Source organism: Chelonoidis abingdonii, chromosome 4 (genome assembly GCF_003597395.2).
Source record: "Chelonoidis abingdonii isolate Lonesome George chromosome 4, CheloAbing_2.0, whole genome shotgun sequence".
Taxonomy (NCBI): domain Eukaryota; kingdom Metazoa; phylum Chordata; order Testudines; family Testudinidae; genus Chelonoidis; species Chelonoidis abingdonii.
The window spans coordinates 94,343,109-94,360,900 of record NC_133772.1 but is presented as its reverse complement, the minus strand read 5'-3'; the positions used below and the strand labels follow the sequence as shown (position 1 = coordinate 94,360,900).

The 17,792-nt window shown below is 38.4% G+C and overlaps 1 protein-coding gene across 1 annotated transcript; it reads right to left on the bottom strand.

The window, feature by feature from the left end:
- Positions 1 to 8,140: 8,140 nt before the first annotated feature.
- Positions 8,141 to 11,103, bottom strand: LOC116826157 (fibrinogen-like protein 1). Its single transcript, XM_032782689.2, has 2 exons — positions 10,161 to 11,103; positions 8,141 to 8,843 (listed from the first exon to the last, which is right to left on the bottom strand). Exons 1-2 carry the CDS (start codon positions 10,306 to 10,308, stop codon positions 8,146 to 8,148), a joined length of 846 nt encoding a protein of 281 aa, XP_032638580.1. The 5' UTR covers positions 10,309 to 11,103; the 3' UTR covers positions 8,141 to 8,145.
- Between the last annotated feature and the right edge of the window lie 6,689 nt (positions 11,104 to 17,792).

Sequence of the window (17,792 nt, the reverse complement as noted above, 5' to 3'; positions counted from 1 at the left end):
TGGATTGCTTCATTCTGCATACCGCACTCTACCGATCCCTAAATTCATCATTTAAACTCCCTCCAAACTGGCAATGCTCTTTTAATTTCCAGACTTCAGCTACATATTCAGAAATTTTTACATTTTCTTTTTGATTCCATTTATAAAAGCAGAAACACTCTTCAATCACCAGTAGCTTTGTGGAGAAATGATTTTGTAGAATTTCAACAATCTCAGCAAATATTTTGTCTGAGGATTTAATAGGTGGTGTTAGGCTACACAGCGGGTTATACATTTTAATACTCATCACACTCAGTAAAACCACCATCTTTTTTCATCAGTTATACTATTAGTAATTATATACTGTTCCAGTCTCTTAATACTAGTAGGCTAGTTCTCTACTAAGCTATTAAAGAAGTCTATTTTCCCCAAACAACCAAACATTTTTAACCTTTAAAATATAATGCAAATATGTAGTTAAATCTGAATCCCAGGGGCTGTAGGCTCCAGTTTCCTTTGTACTTTTACTGAGTTTCTGCAGTCACTCTCTTCTTCACTGTATTCCTGGATTAGAATCCCATCCTCATTACCAAGTGTTGTGTCTTTTATTGTTTATACAATAAATGTAATATGAAGGAACCAGATCAATACAATGGGATTCAGATAACTGGTTTTACTAACTATATACTTACTAGCATATAAATATTTGGGGTTGGGAGGGAATTTCCCCCCCACCCCGGGTCAGATTGGCAAAGGCTTTATGGGAGTTGGGGTTGCCTTCCTTTGCAGCATAGGGAACAGGTCACTTGAAAGTTTAAACAAGTATAAATGATGGATTCTTTGTAACTTGAAGTCTTTATATCATGATTTAAGGAATTCAGTAACTCAGCCAGAGGCAACAGGTCTATTACTGGAGTGGGTGGGTGAGGTTCTGTGGCCTGCAGTGTGCAGGAGATCAGACAATATGATCATGATGGTCCCTTCTGACCTTAAGGTCTACATAAGGCCTACTTACATATAAACACTGCTGCTTTGACAGGATTCTGGTTGCTCATATTCCTCTTTATAACGCCATGATGTGAGATCTCACATTATTGTCACTCTCAGATTTTAATTGAAGTCTAGTGTCTCTTATTAGTTCTTAGGTGACTTCATATTGCACATTTCCACCTACAAAGAGATGAGCAGGAAGTTATCAAAAATTCAGAAAGGCTGGATTCTCTAATCTACTAAATTCAATCTGTGACCACTGCTAGACTGAACATAGTGGAGAATTAGGGACAGAAACTATCCCTGGCATAGGCTTCAACCTCAAACAAGTATTGTAAATATTAGATTACCCAGGAACTTTGAATGGAAGACAAATGGGCTCACACAAGGTAGCATCTTTGAGGTCATACCATTTGGCATCAATGAGATGTAGTGGGATAAATCTAATGATTGAAATATTGGTATAGAGAGGTATAGTTTGCAGGGGAAAAAAGGCAGTATTGAATTATACGTTAAGAATATATACACTTGTTCTGCGGTCCAGAAGGAGGTGAAAGGCACACCAAATTAAACTCTCTGGGCGAAGATAAAAGGGCAAAATAACAGAGGTGATGTCATGGTAGGGGTCCACTATAGACCACCAAATCAGGAGGAAGAGGTGGATGAGGCATTTCACATGACATTCTCATAAGTAAACAAGGGAAATGTGGTCTAGATGAAGTTACTATAAGGTGGGAGCAAAACTGGTTGAAAGGCCACTCTTAAAGAGTAGTTATCAACATTCACGGTGAAACTGGGCTGCTGTATCTAGTGTGGTCATGCCGGGGTCTGTCCTGGGTCTGGTACTGTTTGTTATTTTCATTAATGACTTGAATAATGGAGTGGAGTGTATGCTTATAAAATTTGTGTATGACACCAAGCTCAGAGGGGCTGCAAGCACGTTGGAGCACAGGATTAGAATTAAAAATGAATTTAACAAATTGGAGAATTGGCATGAAATCAACAAGATGAAATTCAGTAAAGACATGTGAAAAGTACTGCATATAGGAAGGAAAGAGCAAATGCAAACTGCAAAATGGGGAATAACTGGCTAGACAGTAATACCACTGAAAAGAATCTGGGATTATAGTGGATCACTAAGTGAATATCAGCTAACATGATACAGTTCCTAAAAAGGCTAATATCATTCTGGAGTGAATTAACAGGAGTATTGTATGTAAGAGATGAGAAGTAATTGTCCCATTTTACTAAGAACTGGTGAGGCTCAGCTGGAATACTGTGTCCACTTCTGGGCACCATGCTTTAAAAAAAAAAAGCTGTGGACAGAGTGGAGAGAGTCCAGAGGAGAACAACAAAAATGATAAAAGGTTTAGAAAAGCTGACCTGTGAGAAAAGGTTAGAAAAACTGGGCATATTTAGTCTTGTGAAAAGAAGTTATCAAGTTCCCCCTCTGTTTATCTTTAAATATATTAAATGCTTTTATAATGAGGACTGTGATCAATTATTTTCCATGTCCACTGAAGGAAGGACAAGCAATAATGGGCTTAATCTGCAGCAAGGGAGATTTAGGTTAGATATTAGAAAAAAGCTTTCTAAATATAAGGGTAGTTAAACTCTGAAACAGGCTTTCAATGGAGGTTTGTAAGAAGACATTAGACAAAACATCTAGACATACTTGATTAAGCACATGGGGCTGGACTTGATGACCTCTGAAAATCCGTTCCAGACCTATATTTCTATTATTCTGTTTTCTATGAAAATTATTAGGCCGTAAATCTCTTGTTCCTTATGCAGACTTCCCCACTTTCTTGCTGTTATATACACTTAATTGCATGATTCTGACAAAACATATTCATTTTTATACTTTGGTGCACAAATACAGGTGCCCACTAATCTTCTCAGAGATGACTTCTCAGTCTCTATAACGTGGCCTCAAAAACATGTGTGTATGTGTCACTTGGATTCTCCAGAGCCAGAGGAGAATGGCAATCTCACAGTTCCCCACCAAACATTTCAGACTCTTTTCAGCAAAACAATAATACAGACATCCTTATAGGGAGCAGGAATTCTAGTCCCTGAGCTAAAAGCTGACTGTTTCCTCAGTTTCTAGCAAGCCAGGGAATCTATAGCCTATTCCAAAGCAGTACAGGTACTGAGAGCCAGTCCTCATGGCAGACACATCTCTTGGTCCTACATCAATCAGCCACTAAGTTCACAGTGCTGACTCTAATGCTCATACTTGTAACCTTTTGTTCGTTTGAGCTCCAGTTCACAAATGGTGAATGTGTGGAACCTATGAGAATGCTTGCCCTTAATTGAAACTGTATGTACAGCTTTGGAAACAGCCACTGAGCATATCTAGTAGCTACCACACTCCTCCTGTCCTTCCTAAATTGCCCTGGCCCACTCTCTGCATGTGTATATGCACATAGGACTCAACTATAATCCATCTCTCCTCCCCTTACTTCTCTTCCTTTATTTGAACATCAGATACTGCAATATAAGCATGTGAATTACATTAACTTATCTCCTGCAGACTTCACCTGTGTTTTTAATTCCTGGTCTCCTTTGCAGTACATGGTGAAAAATAATTCTTACTGCTTAACGACTTCATTTCACAGTCTATTTCTCATCTCTCTAACTACACCCTATGGATCCCCCCCGAAAGGAGCTGTAATTTCTTTTACTTTAAGTTAACGTGAATGGAAATTATGAGCACACTTCTAATATTTTAAAGAAATTCCATGAAAAGATTCCATTTTAAATTGAAAAGCAGAAGGTTGCCAACCTCTAATGAGTAAGCATCTTTAATGGAAAACTCCAAAGTAATACAAAAGATCTTCTAATTATTACACCGATGTTGTACATAAAACAACAAAAAAACCTAACAAAAAGGAAGCTGTAGATGCCATATAGATATTCTGGTGACACAGAGTAGGACTGAGTGAAGACAAATCTATTCATATGCACAAGAAAACAGGAACTTCCCAGAATGTTGTAAGGTAAATCCTTTTCTTTATACTTTTTTAAGTGATTAATTTAAAAATAGTTTAATAACTGTTAAAGAACAAATGTCTATAGATAAGAACATTGTATTTCATATTCATTCAGTAACATTATATTTCATATTCATAACAAGAGAAATGCCTATCTTTAAATAAAGTCAAAGTTGAGAAACAACATCCAAAGCTAGCAAATGTGAAATAAGGGTAATACTTAGAGCTCTGCGTAGATAAAAAATTTGTATCCACATCTGATCTGCGATCTGCAAAAAGATCTGCAGATATCCGCAGATTTTCAGGACTTTAGATATAAAATTTGCATCCATATCCATCTGTGATCCACAAAAATGGTCTCTAGATATCCGCATATTACAATACAGTAACTCTTCTCTTAATGTTGTAATTATGTTCCTGAAAAATTATACTTTAAGCGAAATGATGTTAAGCGAATCCAATTTCCCCATAAGAATTAATGTAAATAGGGGGGGTTAGGTTCTAGGGAAATTTTTTTCATCAAAGACTATATATATATATATATATATATATATATATATACTTTTTAAATGAACAATTTAATACTGTACACAGCAATGATGATTGTGAAGGTTGGCTTAGGTGGTGAAGTCAGAGGATGGAAGAGGGTGGGATATTTCCCAGGGAATGCCTTACTGCAAAATGATGAACTAGCACTTGGCTAAGGCCTCAAGGGTTCACACATTGTTGTTAATGTAGCCTCAAACTCTACAAGGCAGCACGAATGGAGGGAGGGGAGACAGCACAGCAGAGAGAGACAGAGACACACACTGTGTGTGTGAGAGAGAAATGCGCATTGCCGCGTTAAGTATTCTGACTCCACTCTAAGTACATTGCCTTTTTAAGTAGATCAGCAAGTTGAGACAGCATCTGCTGCCAGCAAGCTCCCTCTGTCCTGAGCCCTGTCATGTCCTCCCCCTGCTCTGTGGAGATGAGGTAAAGGAGTCGGGTAGGGGGGAAGGAGCAGGGGGGGGAGGGGGACATCTTGTCATTATCACCCCTCTTTCCTTCACCTCTGCACCTCAAATAGGAGGCTCCCAGGAGCAGCTCCAAGGCAGAGGGCAGGAGCAGCAAGCACATGGCAGTGGCGGTATGGACAACTGAACTGCCCAATAATTGATAGCCTGCTGGGTGACTGCTGCACAGGGAACTTAGGGGAGCTGATAGGGGGCTGCCGGTCCACCCTGGTTCCAAGCTCCCACCAGCTAGCTCCAACAGGCTGCTCTTCCTGCAAGCAGTGGACAAAGCAAGCAACTGCCAAACAACGTTATAAGGCAGCATTGCAGAACTTTAAACAAGCATGTTTTCTAATTGATCAGCAACGTAACAACGAAACAACGTTAACCAGGACAAATTTAAGTGAGGTGTTACTGTAATATGAAGAAAAGAAAAGGCTAGAAATATATCATGAATTTGGGGAGAAGCAACACCCTTAACATTGTCTCTATAATGGAATAATATCCTGCAAAATTTCATTTTAAAAATGAAGCAAGTCTACAACACAGTAATAAACAGAGAAATATAGGTAACAGTGGAAAGGTGTTTTTTTTTGCATTGTATTGCAATAACTCAAAAATTACCATTTTGTTTTCAATTTTTTAAAACTGATCACCAAGTTTCATCCTGGAGAGAATTTTATAGGTGTTGCAAACCCAGAACACAGGACTTTCTAATGGAAAGGCTGATAAGATCATTAACTCAGGCTAGTTTAATAAAAATTAAAGAATATCCTTTGTTGAATATTTACTTCTATTTGGGCTCATAAAAAAGGGAATGGGGAGGAAACTAACAGGGGAGAGAAGCCATGTGAGGTAAGATTTAGGAAGACACAATTTTAAGTATTGAAATATCTCTTTCTACAGATGAAAAGCAAAGGCTTGATGCTGCCCTCTGTTATGCAGTGATCACCGATATGCAATCTTTAAACACAGCAACTGCACACACACACACACACACACACACACACACACACCCCTAGGGTGACCAGATGTCCCAATTTTATAGGGACAGTCCCGATTTTTGGGACTTTTTCTCATATAGGCTCCTATTACCCCTCACCCCGTCCCGATTTTTCACCCTTACTGTCTGGTCGCTCTAACACACACGGTGACTTTGTAAGACACATGAAAATGAGCAATCATGTATGTGTCAAATGCAAATATGAATACTCACATAAGAAGAAAATATTCTGACTCAGATATATGTACGCTTCTGCCCTCTGCTGGATACAGTATGTCAGATCTGCACATCTCCATATCAGTCCTCTCTTATGGCCAAGGCAGTTGAGCTGTTTCTTTAAATAACTTGGTAGAGGCCTGTGTTTCTGCCTGGTTCTAGTCCCATTACTGGATGTACTATATGTGGTCGGTAGATGAGAGTCATGACTACAGTCCCAATCTTGCAAGCTTTTGAGCACGAAACTTGTGCAGTGGCAAGACTGAATTCTGAATATTTAGGAAGATCTATAGCAGATTCATGTCATAATTAGGGCTGTCAAGTGATTAAAAAAATTAATCATGATTAATCATGCGATTAATTGTACTGTTAAAACAACAACAGAATACCATTTATTTTAAATATTTTTAGATGTTTACTACATTTTAAAATATATTAATTTCAATTACAGCACAGAATACAAAATGTACAATGCTCACTTTATTTTTTATTACAAATAATGCACTATAAAAAATGTTTTTTCAATTCACCTAATAGAAGTACTGTAGCGCAATCTCTTCAGCATGAAAGTTGAATTTATGTACAAAAAAACTGCATTCAGAAACAAACCACATAAAATTTTAGAGTCTACAAGTTCACTCAGTCCTATTTCTCGGTCAGCCAATCACTCAAACAAATAAGGTTGGTTACAATTTGCAGGAGATAATGCTGCCTGCCTCTTGTTTACAATGTCACGTGAAAGTGACAACAGGCATTCACACAGCACTGTTGTAGCTGCCATTGCAAGATATTTACGTGTCAGATGCGCTAAAGATTCATATGTCCCTTCATGCTTCAACCATCATTCCAGAGGACACACTTTCATGCTGGTGATGGGTTCTGCTTGAGAACGATCCAAAGCAGTGTGGACTGGCACATGTTCATTTTCATCATCTGAATCAGATGCCACCAGCAGAAGGTTGATTTTCTTTTTTGGTGGCTTGGGTTCTGTAGTTTCCGCATCAGCATGTTGCTCTTTTAAGACTTCTGAAAGCATGCTCCACACCTCGTCCCTCTCAGATTATAGATAAAGAGACTGCACTTCAGTATTTCTATGAGGTGAACTGAAAGATACTGTTTCTTTTGTTTATCATTTTTACAGTTCATATAAAGTGAGCACTGTGCACTTTGTATTCTGTGTTGTAATTGAAATCAATATTGAAAATGTAGAAAAACATCCAAAAATATTTAATAAATTTCAGTTGGTATTCTATTGTTATAAGCGTGATTAATCACAATTAATTTTTAACCATGATTAATTTTTTTGAGTTAATTGCGTGAGTTAACTACGATTAATTGACAGCCCTAGTCACAATGAATCTAGGATTCACATAGGCTATCTGTGAATTAATGAATCTGCTTGTTTACTTTTCTCCTCAAGATCATTAACAAAATGAACAAGACACTAAATAAACCTGAGTCTTTGTCTTCAGGCAGGATATCATACAGATCTATCATTTATTTTTCCCTCTCTATGCCCTGAATGGGTGATAATTGAAATAGTTGCTCATACTTATTAGTGCGTCTATTATTTGGTACCAGAAGAGTCCAAAATGAGTACATCTAATCAACTGATGTCTAAATTAGAGAGGAATGTACCAACCCTCCCAGCTCTAAATGTCCCTGAACATTGGGAGAGATTCAGAATTTGAATCCAGATCTGAAATTTTCACCTGACTTTAACACTGCTATAAGTGGAACTAAAACCATGGAAAAAACTTTGGAATGTTCAAAGTCTGTCCTTGAATTTTGTAGTGTGAGCTCATCTTTACTTTGAAATTAGAAGAAATAATCACAGAAAGTAATTATGCTATAGACTAGAAAAAAATTGAACTGATGGAATCCACTCAGGAGATCAAGAAAACACTTGAAGAGAGATCTTTAGAAGTTGATTTTATTGTCTCACCTCATAATGTAGTAATATTATCTACAATTCATCTTTTTCACAATGACAAGCCTTGTTAAGGCACTGGCCATGGTCAGTGGGCTTGACCATCATCCAGGCAAACTTGCATAAGTGTTCCTTATTGCAGTCTTTTTGCCAGTAAATAACATTCCTGCGGTTTAGATTTGCTCTGGCACAAGAATCATACCACCACCCTCCACCTGGAATGCCATTGTACTCTAGTTTGGCACAATTCTGAAAATAGTTATCATTATCTCTGTCTTTTGTAGTGAACTTCTGATTATCATGGAGATAAGCTTCTGTGTCCTGGGTCAGGGCATCAGCAGCATTGCCTTTGTATAGGCCAAGCCTGATCCTGTATTGAGACTCTTCATCTTCAATTTTGAACGGTTCATACTCTCCCCATTTGATTTCGGCGTTTAGGTCTACGAGTTTGACCCTAAGTGTATATGGCCTTGAGGTGTTAGTTAACTGATACACATATTCATTCCCTAACCAGTAGTTGTCATGAACTGAGCCAAATCCATACTTGTAGTCATGCCATATCCTATCAAAGTCCACAGTGCTATTGGCTGTAATATGTTGAATTACCGTCCACCCACCATCTTGCATATTACAGTAAGCAACAATAGGATCTTTCATTGGCTGAATGACATAAAGACCATCCTTGGCGCTTCCTTCAGAGTGCTGAAAAATCTCATAACAATCCCTGGCATATTCTATGGGGGGAAAAAGAAAAGCATGTTTAACATTTTATTCTGCTCAACTTGTAAACCTCTCAAAATTCTGTTCTTTTAACTTCAGAATGAATGAATTATTGTTCTATCAGTATTTGACAAGTATTATTGTTCTATCAATTTGAATTATTGTTCTATCAATTTGAATTATCTATGAATTATTGTTCTATCAGTATTTGACAAGGACATAGTATGGTATGACAAGGACATAGTATGGTAGTATGACTTCAGTCCATACATGGGACACCCACTAAAATCAACGGAAGTTGCACAGCAGATGGTCAGGGCAGAATGTACCCGTAAGATGGTGAGGGACATTTTCAAAGGCAAAAAAAGAAATTACATGCTCAACTCCCATTGTCTTTCAAAGACTGTATGGTACTTAGCTACCCTTTGTGCCTCTGAAAATCTCTCCTGTATAATACAGACTAATTGACTAATATAAGACAGACTAATTGGTAGGAAATAGGGTGTGGTATATAGAACTTAACTGGTTATTATGAAAAGGAGAACTGTATTCCTGAGATGCTGAGATAGTTCCGGCAAGCCATGTTTTCCAAAGACTTATCAAACACCAAACAGGAGAAATCTGCCCACAGCTAAATATTCAAAGTGAGAGTTCAGAAAAGACCCCCTTTTGCCCAACTCTCTAGAACAAAACAAAAGGATGGCTTTGTGCACCCAAAATACGAGTACTTCACAAAGATGGCTTTTCCCAGAAAGCATTTCCTTTTTCCCACAAGGAGAATCTGGCTTCCAGTAAACTCTAGCTCCAGATTATCAGAGTCCTCCACCTGCTGTTGCATAGTGTTCTGACAGGATGACATAATTCACAGCATCTGGGCCCCTTGTTTCTGTCCACATAAAAGTCCCTAACAGTCCTTGCACTGACCAAACATCTATGGTCTTTCCTTTCCTCAGGGAAAGATCAATTAATATACTGAAGCCTGTCAGGGTTGAGACCATCAACAGACCAGAGAGACACTAAAGAACTGAACACCAAGAAGCCGTCTGGAAGAAAACACATTCTGGGAAAAGATAGGGATTAAAACCCTTTGTAAGAAAAGTGGTTTTAGACTTTTAATATATTTTGAGATCTGTGAATAAGAGGGATTATAGAAGTTCTAACTAGTATTATGAACATTTATTACTAAGTACAGTCTTTGACCTTCAGATGCCTATTAATGTTTGTGAAGTACTCAAAGACTATGGTAGTGAGCGTCATAGAAAAAAAAGATAGTAAAGGCTATAAAGTAAAATAGTGCATACATCCCCACCACTCCCTCTCTTGCTGAGTACCTTTCTCATTGTTGTTACTCAATCTCTGGTAGCCTCCTGGAGGGAGAAGGTGGGCATTAGCAAGTACCATAGCTTCTTCAGCACTTGTCCACACCGCACATTTAAAGAGTAACAGGAGAATATATCCCACTGAACTTTTCAAATTCATCTTTCTTCTGAGTCAATCCCTCTGCAGAGATACACACTAAAAACATAACACAGGCTGACATTTAAAATTAAATGATTTTTTACTTGCAGAAAAAAAAGCTCTTCAAGGCGAAACAGAAACACCTGCTTTCAACAGAGCCAGTCTGTGCCAAAACAGGCTTTTCACCTCTCTCACTCCCTGCTTTCTCAATGTGTCCCGTTGCATTTCTGGCAGATCATTTTTATCATGTGTAGTACTGTATCCCATCACTTAGAATACAGCTCATCTTGTTCTTTTATACTATATCAGTCAATGCGACATAACACAATTTTGCATGTGATAAAAATGGATAGAGAATACTGTAATGATAAAGTTTAAATTTAAAAAGCACATCTCACATTTATCAGATCTGATGCTCGGGATTCCTTGAACCTGATCTTTACTGGTACTAGGGGACAGAAGGAAGAGCTAGCACATGCAAAACACCAGCTCCACTTGCTGTCTATGCATGAAGCAGTATTAGATAGCATAGTGTACTAACAGATGAGAATATTTTCAGGCACCAGAGCTCACTTAAGCACATTTGGACTATAATTTGTATAAAATTCCACCTGTGGCTTCAAGGGACATGTCAGGTAGGCTGAGGTCAGGTAAAGAAAAGCAACATGTGGATTTGGGGTTTGAATAAACAAAGCAAAAAGGGCTCCCCTTCAACCAGGCTTTCCCTAAATAAAACCACAAGGCATTTCTTGCAGTCAGAATTCAATAGGTTAAATAAAGACTTTTTCATAGTCACATTTTCCCCTCCTCCCTGGGTGATCTGACTCCTAGATTAGTAACAGTTACTGGCTCGAGTCAAATCTAGAAGAAAACTCTGCATTATAAACTATTCAGAAAACAACTCAAAAAAAGAGCACCAGGCAGACAGCTTACCTCTCGTGTCAAATGAAGCCTGAAAAAGAAATAGCTGAGCATCAATCAGTGAGCTAATTCTTTGGAACTGTACTTTGCCTGCTGCTGAAGTCCAGGTGAACAGCTTGGCCCTATCTCAAAAATCAGAAAGCCAGCAAAAGTGCATCTCCATGATTTCATTGTGTGTTCTTGGACTAGTGGACTTTACTCTGACACATTGCATTTGCAAGCGAGTACATCTGAACTAAAAACCTACAAAGTTCCATGAAGCTTAAAATGCCACCATTAAAACTGAAACCTCTGTGATTAGGGAGTGTACACAGTGCTGGAGAACAGTGGACATTTAGGACCCAATGCAACAAAGTGCTTAAGTTCATTCCTGTTCAGCATAGCACTTAAACACCTGCTTCATTTTGAACAGATGCTTAAGTCTCACTGACTTCCATGATGAGTAAAGTATATACTGAAAGTTAAGCATACACTTTGCTGTATCAGTACTGTTCCACATTTTTAGTTTTTATTTGTAAAAATAAATAAATTCTGGGAATTTTTCAGTGGTTATTTTCCAAACATTAAAATCGGGATGAAATCAGGTTAAAAAATGGGAAAATCAGTGGAAAAAATTAATAATAAACATTTTACTACAGTATAACTGAGACTTTTTTTTATGTGCAAAGATATATTTTGTCTCTCGCAGAGCTGTTAGTTTTTCCAGAAACCCTAGTTTGCATCCACCCACATAATTTTCTTCAAAGTATCTTCACTCACGTTGACCCTCTTGCTATCCTGGAGGTAGTCCAACTTTGAAATAGATCCAGGAGGTACAGTCAAAGCTCGCTGTGTCACTTTGCTGAAGTTGGGAAATGTGTTTTGCTGACTATTCCAAAAAACCAGCTCATCCAGTTTCACATTGTCAGGATTAGGCATGTTCATGTAAATAGTAAATTCCCCTTTCAAATTTGAAATTGTGGCAAAGAGTTGAAACACTGTCATAACACTAGTAATCTACTGCAAAATTCACCTGGAAGAAGGGGTGCAACACTCGGATGACATTCCAAAAAGCATCTTTGGCACAAAACACTTCGGGGTTCATATTACTGGCCATGGTTGTCTCTCATTTCTTGCTGAGCATTGTGCTGAAGGTTTTGAATATTTTTGAGGGTTTTCTCATGTTCCGGGGTCAGAAGGATTCTGGAAACAGCTGGGTTTTCTCACCATATATTTCCCCTGCAGATTTTGGTAACTGGCAGTCAGCTCTGCACTCATTTTGCCTTAAAAATGCAAATGCTTAAAAATGGCTCTGAATCCAGTGATGCAAGATTTCACGTCTTTAATTTCTTCGGTAGCAGTATTACTGACAGCACAATGTTAATCAGATGAGAAGGACAGGTAATATATAGCAGCTCTGGTTTCTGATTTGAATTTAATCTCTCGTGCAAACTTAGTCATGTAGGAAGCAGAATCAATGTTAGTTGTGGCCACATTTTCTCAAGTTAGTAGGTACATCTCAAACATGTCAGTTATTGCTGCATCGACAAAACATGTGTCAGCTGAGGGGATGAATGTCACGTCAGCACAAAACAATGCAGATTTATTTGCATTGAAATAAAAACATGAAAACAAAAAGCCAATAATTGAATGGTCCAAAGCATCAGGAGACTTCTCAAAAATTAGACTAGACACCACATTTCTGTGGTAGAAAGGAAGAGCCTGAGACATGAGGCCTGGTATAAGAGGCCCTGTATGAGGCCTGAACTAAAGTAGGGTCAGATCCAGGGCCGGCTCCAGGCACCAGCTCAGCAAGCAGTGCTTGGGGTGGCCAAGGGGGAAGGGTAGCACACTGGACTTTTTGGCGGCTGGTCCCTTGGTCCCTCTCGGAGGGAAGGACCTGCTGCCGAATTGCCACCGAAGAAGAAAGCGGCGTGGTGGATCTGCTGCCAATCGTGATCATGACTTTTTTTTTTTTTTTTTTTGCCTGCCGCCTGGGGAGGCAAAAACCCTGGAGCTGGCCCTGATCAGACCCTGCTAATATAAAGCAAAGTTAGCAAAAGTCAGGCTGTGAGCAGAAGTCAGGCTCTGTCTGCGTGCAAGCTCACAGAACCTGGCAAGAACAGGGCTAGTATTGCAAAAACACACACATTCTTGAGAAATACTAGGCACAGGACACTCACTCAAACACATTCCAAAAGGGTGGTACCCGAACATCCTGATACCAAATATGGTAAAACACACTCCCCAAAGATAACAGGAACATGTTGACCCCTCCTAAAGATAGGGTCAAGATGACAGTGTGATGGACAGACATGTATTGGTTGAACCAAAATGTACAATGTAAAGGGGTGGTAACTAACTACATCAGAGGGATAATACATAACTTGTTTGTATTGGTGTATAAAGAGGGGTCTCAGAGGGAGTGTATTTGGCCAACCAAGGGGGGACTGGAAAGTCCCGCCATTCACTGAGCTGAATCCATACATGTCTTAGTATCCCTGTAGAGTCTGCCAGATGGTATTACCGTGCTTTATCATCAATAAACCTGTCTGGGTGCCTTCACTACTAAACCAAGTCTTGTGGTCTTATTGGGAAGTTCGACTGGATCCTGCTGTATGGGCTATCTGGCCAGAGCCAGTGCAGCATGCAGAAAGAACACACACACAGCCAACACCTGACAACAATTACTATGAATTTAGATACTACAGCATTATCATTTTCTTTCAGATACTTACGAGTCAGGTTGTCTGCATTAGGCAGGGTTTTTGATGCTGGACAGTATTGATGCACAAAGTCACCAATTGGCCACTCTGCAATGAACAGCGGTTATCTGGCAAAACAAAGAGCACGCACAAATTCATTGACACAATCATGCTGTGTCCTCTCTTTCATTAAAGCCCTGGTGAAAGCTCCTGATATTGACTGTTCATCCTGAAGCTCACTTCTTTAAGCTTCTTGTGTCACTTGCTTTCAACATGCTCCTTTATTCTGTTAGTGCGAGCGCTGACCTCAATGCTGCAGTACTAGCAGTGCAATGCATCCTCTTCACTCTCATCTTCACTTTTCTTGAAAATTTCTAAGCACCGATTTTCTTGTTGGTATTCAGGCATAGATTTGCATTTTCACCCCATGTTTACCTTTTTACCTTATCTTTATCTGTGGAGGATTGATTAAATTCAGCACTGCACAAAATGGATGCAAAGAAATAGGTGGACAGCATCTCCTTGTGAGTCAATCATAGCGCAATATTAATACTGTTTGATTTTCCAACCTCTACTGTGTGTGTGTTCTATGTTTTATGTTGCAGAACTGCTTTAATCTCAGAGCGGTGGGCCACAAGCATTAATGTCTAACAAAAATAAGTACCACTTTTTTTGAGTGGATTAATAAATGGGTGTAAATCAGTAAAAACTGAACTCCTTTTAAAAAAATGGTATTTTTTCAGTGAAAAATTGGTAAAAACTGAAAACACAGAACACTATGTATCAGGCATAGCCTTAAACAGGACATAAAAATTAAGAAGGAAAAAGAATAAGGGGTTTGACCAGTAGCTTATATTCTATTTTATTTGAAGTATCAAGAAATATATTAATTAAGGGTAAAAATCTATGCCATAAGGTATGAAAGAGCTAACTTTTGGACTCTCTATACCTGGAAATAGTTCTGACCCTCCCTGTATCTCTTCCAGATTATCTTTAATAAAGCATTGTTGAAACCACATACAATTCTGTGCGCTCCTTGATACTGTCTGTACTGTAACTGACAAAATCCATCCTTGTGCAGAGGGCCAGTCTGCACAAGATCTATGCAACATGTAAGTCCTATGTAAACCCTATTTTGAGTTCTTGTTGTGGTCTATTTGAGTTAGATTGTTAGATTGCAGCAGTCCTTCTACAATACAAACAACTCAGGTATCATGTGAGTCGTTCTGTTTCATACATATATTAAGCAAAAATATATAAAAGATTGGTTCAGGGAAGGTTTGCTTATTTTTGCAGTTAAATTTAAAGACACTTTCACTGGTTTTTAACGTAATTTCAAGTGTGACCAAAGCTTTAATAAACACCTAGTTAACTTACTAGTTTTAAATTTTATAAGCTCCCTCTCTCTCGGTAAGAGCTATTGTCTAGTAATAAATAAAGTCTTAATAACAGGGCCAGATCTAGCTGTAACGATGCCATAGGAGTGGATTGGGCTTGGTACCTTTCTCCCCTGGTCACTTCAGAGGCATCTTAGAATTCAATGCACAGGCTGGAGTGATGATTTACTGGTAATCCTTGTGGCAGCCAATAAAGATAACACATCTTTCTTTGTGTCTCCTCCTCCCCCACATCTTCTATCATTATTTCTGTCTCCTTCCATCTCTCCACATTTCTCTCCTTCTCCACTTTTTGTGATTCTCTTTTTGCAAGTCTTTGTCATTGTTCCATTCCTTCAAGCTGGAAAAGCAGAAGTTAAGTGGGAAGCTTTGTTATATTAACTATAATAGACAAAGCATTTGGAGTCATCTGATTCCCAGAGAAGCAACCATTCTTGTGTAACAAAAGCTTTTGAAAACTACTAAAATAATCACTTATTTTCTTCTACTGTTTAAACTGAAAATAAGCAGGACCATATTCCCATCTCCATCAGCTCTGGCCTGGACAAGTTTTAAAAATAAGTATCCATTCTTGAAAATGATATATACAGCTTGATTTAGGATTACTCCATTTACTACAGTGGCTTAACTGATGGTGTATAGATTTTATTTATGTTTTAAGTAAACCATTGTTATATTGACCTACTGACAACTTTCAATAACCTCACAGCTCAACAACAGCAGATTTCTCCTCTGAACAGTATCATGGTACCTGGAGGTTTTATTTATTCCTGGGATGCTTGTTTGGTTTTAATCAGACTGCGAAGAAAAATGACTAACATTTCCAGTTTGCTTCTCTGTGCAGCCCAAACCATATGGAAAACTTAGGACTAAATTCTATCTTCAGTTCAATACCCTGATGTCTGCTCTTGCACTACATGGAATTTGATTAGGATGGGTCAGTTTCTTTCTTCATCAAGCTCTTAAACTAGCTTCAGGGAGAATCTGACCAGAAAGTGCTACCCTAGTCAATTTTTCTTTGCAATAAGGATTTCCAAAGTCAGAAACTGACTAATCCTCTGTATGCAATGACCCTTCCACAGTGGCAGAAATGGTAGCAGAAATAGATTTAAGCATGGTTTTAACAGTGCAGACCAGATATAACACTTAGCAAACTAAGGGTCTGAACGAATAAACCCTTGCTCATGGGAGGAGTTCCATAGGAGCACCATCTATGTAACTGCTTTGAAAACTGGGCCAGGAAAACCAGGTCTGCATAGGGGTCTGACTCACTGAGTTGACTCCGAATTTCTTTATAGCTTACTAAATGTATTTTTATATATTGATGTTGTAAATGGAATCAATAAATTACATTTATTTCTGCCATTTAAAATAAGTTGTATTTCTCTCACACACTTATACTAATCTTTTGAGTTTCAGAGAAAATGCATGTGCTGCCTTCTTTTCATTCCTTCTATATTTTAGGACTTGTATGGGGCATTGTGACGGCTTGCATGAGACAGAAGAACAGAAAAAATGTTCCAGTCGCAGCAATGATTACTCAGCCTTGAACTTCTGAGATGACAGTGGTGTGTGAAGAACTTGCTTTGGTTGACACTATAAGGAAGTGGTTATTAAACTGCTGGAGCATGTTATACATATATCTAGTTACATTGAAAAAAAGAAGTCTTTCACATGCATTAATGATTTGTCAGATGAACCCTAGTTACATATTTTATACTAAATTAGAAAACTCAAACCCTTCTCTCTTGGAAACATTTGAAATTTCAAATGTTAATAAATCAACTTTTTTCTATCTTAAATTCTGAAATGTTCCAAAACTTGCAATGGGAACTAAAAACATGTTTCCCAATCTAAAATATTACAATTATTTTCTTTGGTTCTTCAGCAGTTCAGCCTGGGAGTAGTCTAATGCAGTGGGAACTCTCATATAGTTGTAAAGACCTCAATTCAGCAAAAAGCATATAAGCATGTATTTAACTTGAAGCATGTGCTTAGGTCCATCCTTATTCAGCTAAAACACTTATTTGATAAATCATTGCATTATTAATTGATTATTTTATTTGGTAGGTAAGGATGTAGGTAGTTCTGGCTGAATACCTTAAAACAGTATTTATTAAATACATTATTAGTACAAAAGCAGTCCATTAATTGAACCCTATTTAACCAGCTCTGATGGTCAATTTAAAAAGTTCTACTCCAGGCCAGCCACACAGGGATATAAATTTGAGTCTTTCATCCCATACCAGCAGTGGTGGGAGCTCTCTTGCACAGTCTGTCTAATAGCAGTGTGGAGAGCATCTGGAAGAAACTCGGTGTAGCCTTCCTCACGGAGGACACACTGTCACAGGAAGGTCTTCGAAGGAGGTTGGAAGAGTAAGGTACTCATGAACATGATGGAGGTTTTAGAATCTGGTGCATTAATGTTTGTGAGGTACTCAGATCCTAGGGAGATGAGCCCCTCAGAAAAAATGCATTTATGCATAAATCAATAAATGCTCTT

What these genes read in the sequence shown, in the direction of transcription:
- LOC116826157 (XM_032782689.2), bottom strand. Translation starts at nt 10,308, where the DNA reads ATGAATTTGAAAAGTTCAGTGGGATATATTCTCCTGTTACTCTTTAAA. An exon ending in GAGTAACAACAATGAGAAAG is followed by an intron (nt 8,844 to 10,160) that starts GTACTCAGCAAG and finishes TTCCCCCCATAG; the next exon opens with AATATGCCAGGGATTGTTAT.